Source organism: Carya illinoinensis, chromosome 15 (assembly GCF_018687715.1).
Source record: "Carya illinoinensis cultivar Pawnee chromosome 15, C.illinoinensisPawnee_v1, whole genome shotgun sequence".
Taxonomy (NCBI): Eukaryota; Viridiplantae; Streptophyta; class Magnoliopsida; order Fagales; family Juglandaceae; genus Carya; species Carya illinoinensis.
In genome coordinates this window covers 16,352,285-16,366,606 of record NC_056766.1, presented here as the reverse complement: position 1 = coordinate 16,366,606, position 14,322 = coordinate 16,352,285, and the positions used below count along the sequence as shown (strand labels likewise).

At 40.6% G+C, this 14,322-nt stretch overlaps 1 protein-coding gene across 1 annotated transcript; it reads right to left on the bottom strand.

Annotated features, from left to right (window-relative positions):
- Window positions 1–236: 236 nt before the first annotated feature.
- On the bottom strand, window positions 237–2,839 carry LOC122295835 (cytochrome P450 82A3-like). The gene is made up of 2 exons (XM_043105088.1): window positions 1,830–2,839; window positions 237–1,050 (listed from the first exon to the last, which is right to left on the bottom strand). Exons 1-2 carry the CDS (start codon window positions 2,790–2,792, stop codon window positions 412–414), a joined length of 1,602 nt encoding a protein of 533 aa, XP_042961022.1. The 5' UTR covers window positions 2,793–2,839; the 3' UTR covers window positions 237–411.
- Between the last annotated feature and the right edge of the window lie 11,483 nt (window positions 2,840–14,322).

Sequence of the window (14,322 nt, the reverse complement as noted above, 5' to 3'; positions counted from 1 at the left end):
TGTTAGCACTCATCACATATAAAACATATGGAATTCGTGGATGAATGCGACGCACAATTTTCAGCACTGTATTGTGTATATAAAAAACAATTTTCTTGAGATAAAATCGAGTGCCAGAATGAGAAAAACTAAATTTATTCATTATCATGTATTGACTAACATTATGGAGGCCATCGAGCATAGATCAGGTGCATGGTTTTCCATACCAGGTTCCAATATATATTAATGTTCAATCATGTAGGCATTTTGTAATTGCCAATCTATTACAATAATTACGTACCAACTTTTACGTGCATGGTGCAAAGCGGCACTACTAATTAATTTATTGGACAACTAAATTAAGCAAAGTTTTGGAAATCTTGATCAAACCACAATTCTGAGACCCATACTGCATGCATGCATGCATGAATTCTATTTGATGGTCTTCAATGCATAAAGCTTGGAAGGTAGGCGAGGTGCGATGAGAATCTCGAGGGGAGTGGCTTTCATGTTTGTCAGTCCAAAGCTCTCAGTCATATCAACCTGTTCATTCGAGGGAGTTGAGATCTCAAACATGTGCAAAATACGAGCCAGTGTCATATGTACCACTTGAAGGGCTAAAGTTGCTCCGGGGCACACTCTTCGACCACTTCCGAATGGGATCAATTCAAAATTTTTACCCCTGACATCAAAATCCTTGTGGGTTGATAAAAAGCTTTCCGGCTTAAACTCCAGAGGGTCTGACCATATCAGTGGATCCGTTTGAATTTTCCAAATGTTGGTAATGAGTCGGGTGCCTTTAGTGACATGGTATCCGCCTATGATGCAGTCCTCACTGAATTCTCTCGGCGATCCTAATGGAGCTGCTGGATATAAACGTAATGTCTCTTTCACAATGGCTTGGAGATAGACCAATTTACTGATATCTGAGTCCTCAACAAGTCTTTCCTTTCCCACTTGGATGTCAAGCTCATCTTGGGCCTTTCTAAGCACATGCCGGTTGTTTAGCAAGAGCGATATTGCCCAAGTTAGGGTAAGAGTGTTGGTGTCACCGGCCCCTGCGATCAGATTCTGCAAGGTGCAATTTTGTTGAAAATTCATAACTCATTACCTTGAAGGTGGAATTGGAACAACTGAATCATTCTTCTTAAAAATAATCATAGCTGAACACACGATCTCTGTTTTATTTTCCTATTTTATTATAATAACTTCTTGCGCACACAAAACAGAAATCAAAAGATTGTTATATACATCGGGTTATTATGCAGGACTAACCAATGCACGTTCAAAACTTGTGAAGCAAAAATTGAGGAAAATAAATACAACAATTATTTTTCTGCAAACTTGAGTGATATATATTTTGAAAAAATCTAATTACAAGCACAATTGCAGACTAATCTGTGCACTAATCTAATGTGATTGGTCAAAAAATAGATTTTATTAAAGACAGTGCTAATTTAAATTTTAATATGAATGAATCAGTATTAATACGTAAATTAGTACGTGACTTTACTTGTGCATAGCCAAATTCATATATTTTCCCCTTACATTCAAGCCCAAGAAACCTTAATAGCAATTAGATTCTTATATTTATCAAATTCTCTCCCCGGCCTCCTTCTCTTTTCCTCATGTCAATCCTTTTCTATTTTATTATATTCTCTATCATTTGGATAATGGGCTGTGGGATTTTCAGTCTTAGAAGTGAATTGTTAGTCTAATGACGAATTGTTAATTTGAGTCATCTAAAGGTTTGAAAACTATGGTTGGGAAATTGAGTTTTTGAGTAACATGATATTAATCAATTGGCACAAATATTGCAGAATATATAGAAGAGAAAAGCGAATGCCTACCAAACATGTGGCTTTGTTGATTGTATCCGCATCATTGCCTGCAAGCTGGTCTGCACCATCGAGGATAGAAAGCATTACATCCATGAAATCTTGCTCCCCTTTACCCTCACCTAAAGCCCTCTTACGCTTATGATCTTCCAGCCATTCCCCAATCATACTGTCCAATTCTTTGGCAGTTCTCTTCATGGCCTTCTCATGTCCACCATAATCCAACCAACCAAGGCAAGGAATGGCATCCGACACCACGAACAACCCAAGCAAACGAAAAAACTCCCTCAATGCTTTTTGAAAACTACGTGCCTTTTCTTTGTTATGATCCCCTATACTAGTAGAAAAGTCGTACCGCTTTCCAGCAACCATCCTAACAATCAAGTTAAGATTCATGTCCCCAATCCACTGCTTCAGATCCACCATAACCTGGCCTGAGTTGTCCCTTTGCTTGGTCCAAAGTTTGTATAGCTGTGCTAAGGAGGTCTCAACTTCGGAGACTCGAACGTGAGAAAGAAGTTCAAGCCGACGATTAGAGAGTAGCTCTACGGTGACTATTTTACGCAATTCACGCCAATAGGAACCATAGGCTGCGCGGCTGAACATGGCAGAGTTATATCCCAAGTGCTTTGAAGCAACAAGTTTGGGTCGAGAGGAAACAGCGACATCGTTGGTTGTGAAGCACTCCTTAGCCACCTCCCAATTGCTCAACACCAAGGCTAGGTGCAACCCTATCTGGATAGTGAAAGCCGGACCGTATTTGTCTGCCATGGCTCCCAAAGTTTTGTGGGGAAGTTGGCTTCCTCCCAATAGAGGCAGGTGACCCACTATAGGCCATGCACCCGGCGGACTTGGTGGGGTTTTGAGCAAGCCATCTTTAGACCTCCTTAAAAGATGAAATAACAACAGAGCTATGGCAAGTGCTCCAACTACAACAGAATTTAGGCAAGGGGAAAGAAGGGAAAGAAGATCCATTATTGGCGACAATATTTTGCAAGAGGCAGCTTGGAGGACATCTTTTGGTGAACTTATAATAATGCTTTTATTACCATATGTTCCAACTGTTCACGAGATTTTTTGGGGGTGAGATAATGTAAAGTCAAATGATCATAATTTAATACATAAAGTGGCCTTCTTATCTTCTTTAACAAGTGATCTACCAAGTGTCAGCAGATCTCTTAAATAGTTGTACGTAGGATAGTGATGTACTTTTAGGATTCTTCTCATTTATAAGGACGGGTACAAAAGTATCGAAAAACAAATTAATAAGTCTTCTCTGGCTTAATTCATAGAAACTTTATCCTTCATAAAGTTACATTTTACCCTTTCAAACCATTCATTCTCTTTAGAATTTGAAACATATATAAGTGGCCAGCATTTTACATATTACCCTTTTCAAAACTACTGTCCACAATGTTTAACTTATTATTGGGTTATTTTATTCTCAAGTCTGTGTGTAGAATACACCATGTATGCATCAGTTAAATAGTAACATTTGATTTGTAAGATTATTAGGTTTTCAAATTTATCTTCTAAATCAAATTATGACATATAAGTATTCTACTAGATGTGTTCTATACCAATTTGAGAATAGATTTTTTCATTCTAAAATATGTGGATGGTTATCAAAGAAATAATGACAGTATTGCAAATGTTGTAATCTCTCCCAATATCGAGTGGAGTAATTATATTCATGTATATATAAAATTACAAGAGTTGACTATACAGCTGTAACTTAATATGTATACGAGGACAGTAATAACAGAGAGACACGAAAGCAGCAATCACGAGAGCTGGTCTGGCGTAGGAGGAGGATAAGGCATATAAGTAGCTGAATCCATAGTTGCCTTATTATCCCCCTAAAGCTGAGCAGAAGGAATCGGATGCACAACTTGGCACAAAGAGCCTGAAATTGAACAGTGACTAAAGGTTTCGTCAGTGCAACTGCAAGTTGGGACTCGCTAGGTGGGAACTGAACATTGAGAGTCCGTCTCTGAACTTGTTCGTGGACAAAGTGTAATCGATCTCAACATACTTGGTGCCCACTTGCTGTTATTCAGAATATATGTTAAGAATTCATAATCACGAAGTAGTTCACCAACTTCTGCCAATATATCAGTAGAGGTCTTCACTCGTTGGTAGTATTCGGACATGGACATGTTGCCCTTCTTGAGAGTGGATAAGTCAAGACATATGCCTACCACTCATCCTCGTGCATGGTTGGAAAATATGCGCTCAAGAGCACACCAAACATCCTTGGATGTTTCAAGGTCCACCATGTGGGTGGTAATTGATTATGAAAGAGAAGACATGATGGCACCAAGGATTACCTGATCCTGGTTGTACTATTGAGAAAATTCTAGATTGGGAATAGTTTGGATTTTGTCATCTTTTAGAACTAATATTAATTGTTGGTGGAGGACATGGGATTGTTCCATCAACATAGCCAATCAATTGTTGGCCTCTACTGAGATAGGAGGAAGTTATCCTTAGTGAGTTTTATGGGGACAAGTTTTTATAGGTTAAGTGGGGCAGAAAGAGACATTGTTTGAAAACAAAAAAAAAAAAAAAAAAAAAAAAAAAAAAAAAAAAAAAAAAAAGACTGAGTGACTTGCCAAAATGATAGTGGATGCCATGGGAGCAGGATTCTCTTAAACGTTGGTCTTTTGGCTCTATGATACCATAAGGAAATAATGAAAGTATTGCAAATGTCGTATTAATCTTCCTCAATATCGAGTAGAGTAATTGTATTCATGTATATATATATATATAGAATTACAAGAGTTAACTATACGGCTGTAGCTTAAGATTTATACATGAAAAGTAATAACAGAGAGATATGAATGCAGCAATCACGTGAGCTGGTCTAGTGCAAGAGGATGAGGCATATCAGTAGCAAATCCATAGTTGCCTTATTATCTATTATGAACTATTATTTTTCTCATTTTACTTAATTTAGCTACTCATATGCATGTTGAGTTTGTCTCTTTGTGTCGCAATCATTTCAATGAAGCTGTTAGAGACAGGATTAATCAACATGGAAGTAGAGCTTTGATGCTCTTTTGTTGAATGCAAATGCAAGGGTTTGAGTTGTAACATTTAGGGCTTGTTTGGGAAGTGAGAAAATATGAGAACTCTGTAAATAATAGTTAAATAGTTTGTGAGTAGTAGTGAAATGATTTGAGTTACGATGTTCTATTGAATTTTGAAAAATGAGAGAGAAAAAGTTAAATAAAAATATTATTTTTATTTCGTAATTTTAGAAATTTGTATTGTATGTTTTTTGTGTTTTATTTGGAAGTTTGTAAAATTTTTAATGATTAGATAATAGTTAGATGAAAAAATTAAAACTTTAAAATTGAAAAATGTTTTTGTTTGAGTGATGTTTGGAGAGTAAATGGTAGTGAAATTTTGACAATAGATGAGATATTTTATGTTCCAAATAAGCGTTAAGTGATTTTTGTAAATGAAATTATGAGAAGTTTCGAGAATTTTATAGTTCCTCTTTGTGTCCAAACGCCCACTTTTTCTTAAAAATGAGGATAGTTATCCCTTTTGTGCTATCTTATTTTTCTCATTTTACATGATTTATCTGCTCATATGCATGTTAAATTTCTCTCGTTGTGTGGCAATCTTTTCAAGGAAGCTAATAGAGACGGGAGTATTGAACATGGAACTAGAGCTTTGATGCTCTTTTGTTGAATGCAAATGCAAGAGTTTGAGCTATACTATTTAGTGCTTGTTTGGGAAATAAGATTAGATGAGAATTCTATAAATAATAGTTAAATGATCTGTGAATAGAAGTGGAATTGTTTGAGTTAAGATGTTCTATTGAGTTTTAAGAAATGAGAGAAAAAAAGTTGAATAAAAATATTATAAAGTTAAAATATTATTAGAATATGATTTTTTTAATATTACTTTTGTTTTGAAAAATGAAAATTTTGTATTATTTGGTATGTTTTATTTGGAAAATTGGTAAAATTTTAATGAATAGGTAATTATTAAATGAAAATTTTGAAAATTTAAGATTAAAAAATGTTTTTGTTTTAGAAATGTTTGGGGAGTGACTAGTAGTGAAATCTTGAGATTACATGAGATGGTTTGTGTTTCCAAACAAGTCTTATGTAATGTTCGGGAATGAAATTATGAAAAATTAAAATAATTTCATGTTTCATTTTTGTGTCCAAATGTCCCCTTATTCTTAAAAATGAGGATAGTTATCCCTTCTGTGTTATCTTATTTTTCTCGTTTTATATGATTTATCCACTCATATCCGTGTTAAATTTTTCTCTTTGTGTGACAATCTTTTCAACTAATCTAATAGAAGCGAGATTAATCAACATGGAACTAAATGTTGTAAGGGTTTGCGTTGTAATAACTAGGGATTGTTTGGAAAGTAAAATGAGATAAAAGAAATTAGTAAATAATGAGAAAATGGTCTGAGTTAAAATATTTAATTGGATTTTGGGAAAGGAGAGTGGAGAAGTTGAATAAAAATATTATGAAGTTAAAATATTATTAGCATGTGATTTTTAATATTATTCTTGTTTTGAAGTTTGGAAAATTTGTATTGGTTTTTGTGTTTTATTTTGAAGTTTAGAAGAATTTTAATGATAAAATGGAAAAGTTGAGGATTTGAAATTGAAACTATTTGTGTTTGAGTGATGTTTAGGGAATGAATATTAGTGAAATTTTGAGATCATTTGAGATGTTTTGTGTTTCCAAACAAGCCCTAAGTGATATTGAGGAATTAAGTTACAAGAAATTCAGAGAATTTCAAGCTTCATCTTTGTGTACAAACATTCTACTTTGCTTAAAAATGACGATAGTTATCCCTTTCGTGATATCTTATTTTTTCATTTTACATGATTTATCTGCTCATATGCATGTTGATCAACTTGTCTCTTTGTGTGGCAATCTTTTCAACAAAGCTATTGTAGATGGGATTAATCAACATGGAACTAGAGTTTCATGTTCTTTTTTTGAATGCAAATGCAAGGGCTTTGTGACGCCCCCAAATCCCCATGCACGGATACGGAGAAATCGAGACGTCTGGATGATGACAACCTGGGTCACCACCCTATCGACGAGTGCCAAGTGTGTGCAAAAGCAACATATGTGCACGAAGAAACACGCAGCGGATAACGAAAATCATATAACTAAGTACCAGAATTTTTCTTAACGTAATACAAGCTGTTTAAAACATACATAAATAAAATATTACAAAACACGAATATAGTTTTAGACCAAACTATAAAGCATAACATCAGCAACCCGGCGGAGTAGCATCCTCGGGCTCGGCCTCCTCCTCCTCATCCTCGAATCCTGCACCAAAATCTACGGAACCAAAAAGGTACCGCAGGTAAGTAAAACCCAAACACCACCAGATAAAAACACATAGAACTCAAACAACATGCATGAAGTGATGCCAATGCGCAAAACCCATAAAACATAATTTTCCACACACGCCAAAAATCTCATTTGGCCCAAAAACAAACTCGTTCCAAAAACAAGCCAAAAGTCACATTTGGCCTTTATTCATCTCAAACCATAATCCATTTTAACCCGTGTGCACCATGACCTCCCCTAGGGGTCATCCGCACACCCTGGCTCCAGTGCCACACCGCAGAGTACCACCACGCATGTGACACCTAACGAGCGATGCCCAGTTCCACGCCCCGCGTGTTCGTAGCCAAGCATCTTCTAGGCCTCGCCAGCGAAGGGCCACGAAGTCGGTGCGTAGAGCGATGCCCGGTTACGCGCTCAGCGCGTTCGTAGCCAAGCATCCTCTAGCCCCCGCTCCCGTCGTCACCCAGCGACAACCCAGGAGACATCACTCAGTTTATTCCGCTCCCGAGTGACCAGAGGAGCTCCACCGAGATAATACCTCATCCCGGCTTGGGGTCGTGATACACACGCACCCGTAAGTCCACTTACGCCGATAAACAGGCTTTTCACAATTACACAAAAACACACGTGCATGCACCATGTAAATGCTATATCAATGCACAAAAAGTAACCAACCAACATAAATCAATAAACAAGCAACTCCGTCCTCCATCCGTCCGACCCCCGAACTCCTCGGACTCAGTCCAGAATCAACCAACCAGCAGATAAAATCATTGAATGAGCAATATATTTTTAAATCTGAAAATAGGGTTTGGAAAATACTTACAGCGCTATATAGTATTTTTAGAAAGCTTGCGGTGTTGCAAATGGCGGAGAAAAAACAACGTAACAGTGAAAATTCACTGTGGCCTTGGGTTGTAAAATACCCACTTTTGAACGGGGACAAACCAGGGCTTGGGATTGATAGGGAATGGCCTAAGGATGATTATGAAGCTATTGGAAGTGGTGGTTGGCCGTGGGTGGCGGCGCAAATGGAGGTTAATGGCCGGATTTCCCAAAATGGAAAGCTAGCTCGTGGGAGCTGTTCCGGTGACTATTGGAGGCCGAAAATGGGTGGGTTAGGACGGCAAGGGATCGGTGATGAAGTGGTGAAGAAATGGTGGCCAGAGGTGGAGCGACGGTGGCGGATCGGAGCAAAAACCGTGGGAGCTTTGATGGCGTTTTCCAGCCAAACGGCTGGCCGGATGGGGCTGGGATTTGGTGGGGAGGTGCGCCCGAGGGAGGGGGTTCGAACGGTGGGGGCGGTGTGCCGCACGGCGGCCGGACGGCGGCGGGTCGAGGGGTGAGGTGGTTTACGGCGTGGGAGAGGAGAGAGAGAGAGACGGGGTCGACATGGGGGAAGAAAGAAAAAAGAAGAAAAAGAAAAGAAAGAAAAAGAAAAAGAAAGAAGAAAAAAAAAAGAGAAAAAGAAAAAAGGAAAAAGGGAAAAAGAGATGTAGGAAAAAGATGAGATCTAATCCTCATTCCAGAAAAACAAAACAAATCCGCCGAAACGAGATTAAAAACAGTAAAATGACTAAAATAAATAAAACACAACATCAAATAAATTAAAAACCAATTTTAAAACGCAATAAATTAAAATAAATAAACTAATATATTAACTAAAATAAAAACAACCCTTCAGCGAAAATACACGCGAAAGCGGGTCATCACATCCTCCCCCCTTAAAAACAAATTTCGTCCTCGAAATTTGTAAGATCAACCACCAACTTAAAGAAGCCACATAAAAACACACAAACCATCTGTGACCAAGATTAAGATACATACCTTCATCCTCCAAACAAGTACGGGTACTGCTCCCTCATGTCCGCTGCTCGCTCCCAAGAGAAATCTTGAGCTAACGGATCTCCCCACACCACCTTAACCAAAGGTATCGTCTTGGATCTCAACAGTTGCTCCTTCCAATCTATGATCTGTGACGGAACAACTTCATAAGTGAGATCCGATTGCAACTGAATACCCTCTGGGTCGACGAAGCGTGGCTCTTGCTGTCCAAAGCTCTTCTTCAGGGATGATACGTGGAAGACATCATGAATATCCCCAAAATCTCCCGGCAAAGCAACTCTATAGGCAATGGACCCTACCTTCTCCAGAATCTGAAAAGGGCCGACATACCTCGGATCCAACTTCCTCTTCTTACCAAAACGCTTAACACCTCTCATGGGAGAGACTTTAAGGTAAACCCAATCACCAACTTCAAAAGACAACTCTCTCCTCCTGGTATCAGCGTAGCTTTTCTGGCGACTCTGAGCTACCGCCATTTTATCTCTAATGATCCGGACTTAGCTTTGCATCTCCTGAATTATTTCGGGTCCAATTATCCTACTCTCCCCGACTTCATCCCAACACAAGGGCGACCTGCACTTTCTCCCATAAAGAGCTTGATAGGGAGCCATCTGAATGGTCGCATGGAAGCTATTATTATATGCAAACTCGATGAGCGGCAAATGGTTTTCCCAACTCCCTTGAAATTCCATGACACATGCTCGCAACATGTCTTCAAGGGTCTGAATGGTGCGCTCTTATTGGCCTTCTGTCTGTGGGTAATATGCAGTACTGAACTTCAACTTAGTACCCAAAGCTGCCTGCAAACTCTTCCAGAACTGCGACGTGAACCTCGGGTCTCGATCCGACACTATACTCTTTGGTATGCCGTGCAGCAGCACTATTTCTTTCACGTACAAGCATGTCAACTTACCCAAGGAGTCGGTGTTATAAACAGGCAGGAAATGAACACTTTTCGTTAACTGGTCAACAATCACCCAAACAGAATTTTTCCCACTAGGCGTTCTCGGCAAACACACTACAAAGTCCATCGTGATGTCAACCCATTTCCACTCAGGAATAGGGAGGGGTTGGAGCATACCTGCAGGTCTTTGATACTCGGCCTTCACTTGACGGCATGTGTGGCATTTCTCAACATGTAAGGCAATATCCTTCTTCATTCCATCCCACCAGTAATTTTTCTTCAAGTCCCGATACATCTTTGTACTGCCGGGATGAACTGAATAAGGGGCCGCATGAGCTTCTGCCATGATCCGCTCTTTGAATTCTGAATCTTTAGGGACCACTCTGCGATCTCGGAACCGAAGTATCCCATCTTTATCCATGCTATAATGCAACGGCCCTCGAGATTTTCTGACTCTTTTTCTGATATTCAGTAGCTTCGGATCCTTCCTTTGAAGAGTCTTCAATTCTTCAAAATCGGTTACCCGAATATCCAGAACTGAAGATAAAATCTCTTCTTGCTGCGAACTCTCAATAAGGAGCCTTCTCATCCCACAAAGCAACGAATCCAATTCTGACGGCTCGGCTTCATCTTCCTAGTGCGACTTTCAGCTCAAAGCATCAGCAACTATATTAGCCTTCCCCGGATGGTACTTGATCTCACACTGATAGTCACTGATTAGCTCTAGCCATCGCCTCTGCCTCATATTCAGATTTTTCTGGGAAAACAAATGCTTCAAGCTCTTGTGATCAGTAAATACCTCGCAAGCTTCCCCATACAAGAAGTGCCGCCAGATCTTGAGAGCAAAAATAATCACAGCCAATTCTAAATCGTGCGTCGAATAATTCTTCTCATGGTCCTTTAGCTGACGAGATGCATAGGCAACAACTCGTCCTTCCTGCATAAGGACACAACCCAAACCAAACTTAGACGCATCACTGAAGACTACGAATGGCTTATGCAGTTCTGGGAGCGCTAACACTGGTGCCGTAGTCAACCTGTTCTTTAATTCTTGGAAGCTTCTCTCACACTTATCTAACCAAACAAATTCTGTATTCTTCCGAGTCAAAGCTGTGAGAGGTCCAGATAGGTGAGCAAATCCCTCCACAAATCTTCGGTAGTATCCGGCGAGCCCCAAGAAACTCCGGATCTCACGCACTGTAGTCGGGCGCTGCCATGACAAAATGGCTTCTACCTTACTAGGATCAACAGCCACTCCGTCTCGGGAAATTACATGCCCAAGAAATTTAACTTCTTACAACCAGAATTCACACTTGCTGAGCTTGGCATACAATTGGTGTTCTCTCAATTTCCCAAGTACCAGACGAAGATGATACACGTGCTCTTCAACATCTCGGGAATAAATCAGAATATCATTGATGAAAACTACCACAAATGAATCCAGATAAGGTCGAAATACTCGATTCATTAAATCCATGAAAGCAGCAGGGGCATTAGCTAACCCAAACGGCATCACCTTAAATTCATAATGCCCATACCTCGACCTGAAGGCAGTTTTAGGCACATCCTTGTCTCTGATCCTCAGCTGGTAGTATCCCGACCTCAGATCAATTTTAGAGAACACGGCTGCTCCTTGAAGCTGATCAAATAAATCATCTATCCGCGGGAGAGGATATTTATTTTTGATGGTCACCTTATTCAATTCCCGATAATCTATGATCATACAGAGGGTTCCATCTTTCTTTTTAACAAACAAAACTGGTGCACCCCACGGTGAAGTACTAGGCTGAATAAATCCCTTCTCTACCAACTCTTGCAACTGAGTCTTCAACTCTTTTAATTCAGCCGGTGCCATGCGATAAGGTGCTTTATGCACAGGAGCCGCTCCAGGTTCCAAGTCTATAACAAATTCCATTTCCCGCACAGGGGGTAGTCCGGGCAAGTCGTCCACAAATACATCGGGGAATTCTTCCACAATTGGAATGTCTGCCAAAGACTTCTCCTTGGACGGCGTGGACACCATCTGAACCAAGAATGCATCCGCTCCCCATGCAATCTCTCTTCTTGCTTGAATTGCTGATATAATTATCGGCTTTTCTTTTAACTTACTCCCTGCAAATTCCAGACAATCACCATCTGGAAGCTGAAAGCTAATTATCCGACTTCTGCAATTAATACTCACAGAATATCGATATAGCCAATCCATCCCGAGGATGATATCAAAACCCAACAGCTTAAACACCACCAAATCAGCATCCAAAAACCTTCCCTCAAAGTTTAACGGACATCCCAAAGCAACCTTGGAACACCACACCATTTCACCATCGGGTAAAGCCACTACCATAGATTTTGGTAACGGTTCCGTGACCAAATTACACACCCGAGCAAAAGCGGAAGATACAAACGACTGTGACGCACCGAAATCAAACAAAGTGCAAGCATAAAACTCATACAAATGTCTTCCTGAACCAAACACATTAACCCATGAAATCCAAAAAGCAAAGGAGAAACCAAAATACCAAAAATTAAATCCAACTTAAAATTTAAATAAATCCATACCTGTAATTACTCCAGAATTATGGGTCGCTGGTGCCTCATCATCCACCTCTCCGGGTGTGACAGCATAAACCCGGGCTTGCACTGCTTGTCTCGGATTGGTTCTTCCACCGTGTCTACCTCCACGGCTTCCTTGAACTCTGACGAGGCATTCCCGAGCAATATGTCCCACTTGGCCGCACCGGTAACACTGGGGTCCACTACTCAGCCGACACTCGCCCTCATGAGCTCTATTACATGCTCCACAAATTGGCACCTGTCCTCCCATACGAAAACCTGAGGACGTTTGAGGTCGAGTTTCGGTCCGCTGAACAAATTTCTGAGGCGAACCCGAGCTGCTTCCTTCACCAGAAAAACTCCGCCTCTTATGTCCTGGAGGGGAGCCCATACTCAGATTATTTTCTCGCTCCACAAGGGTGGCCAGATCCACTAATTCCTGAAAAGTGGATATTCGATGGCTGACCACCATACAGCGTATATCAGGGCGTAGTCCCTCCTGAAAACGATCAGCTCGCATCTCCTCTGTGGCGATAAGGTGGGGAGCAAATCGCCCAAGTTCTATGAATCTCTGGGCGTACTGTTCTATTGTTACGCCCCCTTGGACCAGATTTGAGAACTCTATTGCCTTTTGCTTCCTTACCGCTGCGGGAAAGAAGCGGTCATTAAATTCTTTCTTGAAGCGCTGCCAGGTCACAGCAGCGAAAGATCCCAATTCTGATTCCAGCATCACCCTCTTGGTATCCCACCAATCAGACGCGGTGCCTTGCAACAGATAGCTAGCGTAGAGTACCTGTTGCGCCTCGGTGCATCCACACACCTCAAATGTTCTTTCCAAGTCTTTGATCCATTTTCCAGCTTGGAGTGGATTCTCTTCTCCAGTGAAGTGTGGGGTTCTATGCACCAGGAAGCGCTCATAGGTGCATCCTGCTTGCACCATTCTACTGGACCCTCTCGGGTACATCCAAGGCCCTCCCTGATGTGGCCAAGGACCTCCTGGTTGTGGCCAAAACCCTCCTTGCTGTGGACAAGGCCCTCCTTGTTGTGGCTAGGGACCCCCTTGTGGTAGCCAAGGTCCTCCTTGTTGTGGCCAAGGCCCTGTCTGTTGTGGCATAATATTCTGCTGCATGAACTCTGTCATCTGCCGTATTGCTTCAGCTATGGAGTCATCTCTTGAGGTATTGCCCCGTGGCTCCTGAGTAGATTTCCTTGGTCTCCCCATTTTTTTTCCTGTCACCACAACCTTTGACCCCCTTTCAGAAAACAAAAACAAATAAAACCAACAACAAACAAAAATAGAACCACAGACCAACACCACATCACAGAAAACAAAAGAAACCAACTTGCAAAAACATAACCAAATAAATAAAGACAAACAAACAAGCTCAAACAAATAAAATAAATAAAACAAATTAAATAACTGTACTTAACATAATTTTTAAACACAACTTTAAAAGCATTCTGGTACTACCTACGGGACATGTGGTTTTACCCAGAGCCAAACCGCTCTGATACCACCTGTGACGCCCCCTAATCCCCATGCACGGACACAGGGAAATCGAGACGTCCCAATGATGACAACCCGGGTCACCACCCTATCGACGAGTGCCAAGTGTGTGCAAAAGCAACATATGTGCACAAAGAAACACGCAGCAGATAACGAAAATCATATAACTAAGTACCAGAATTTTTCTTAACGTAATACAAGCTGTTTAAAACATACATAAATAAAATATTACAAAACACGAATATAGTTTTAGACCAAACTATAAAGCATAACATCAGAAACCCGGCGGAGCCGCATCCTCGGGCTCGGCCTCCTCCTCCTCATCCTCGAATCCTGCACCAAAATTT

Coding starts and splice junctions, on each gene's coding strand:
- LOC122295835 (XM_043105088.1), bottom strand. CDS start 2,792: ATGGATCTTCTTTCCCTTCTTTCCCCTTGCCTAAATTCTGTTGTAGTT. Junction 1,051..1,829: donor TCAACAAAGCCACATGTTTG/GTAGGCATTCGC, acceptor TGCACCTTGCAG/AATCTGATCGCAGGGGCCGG.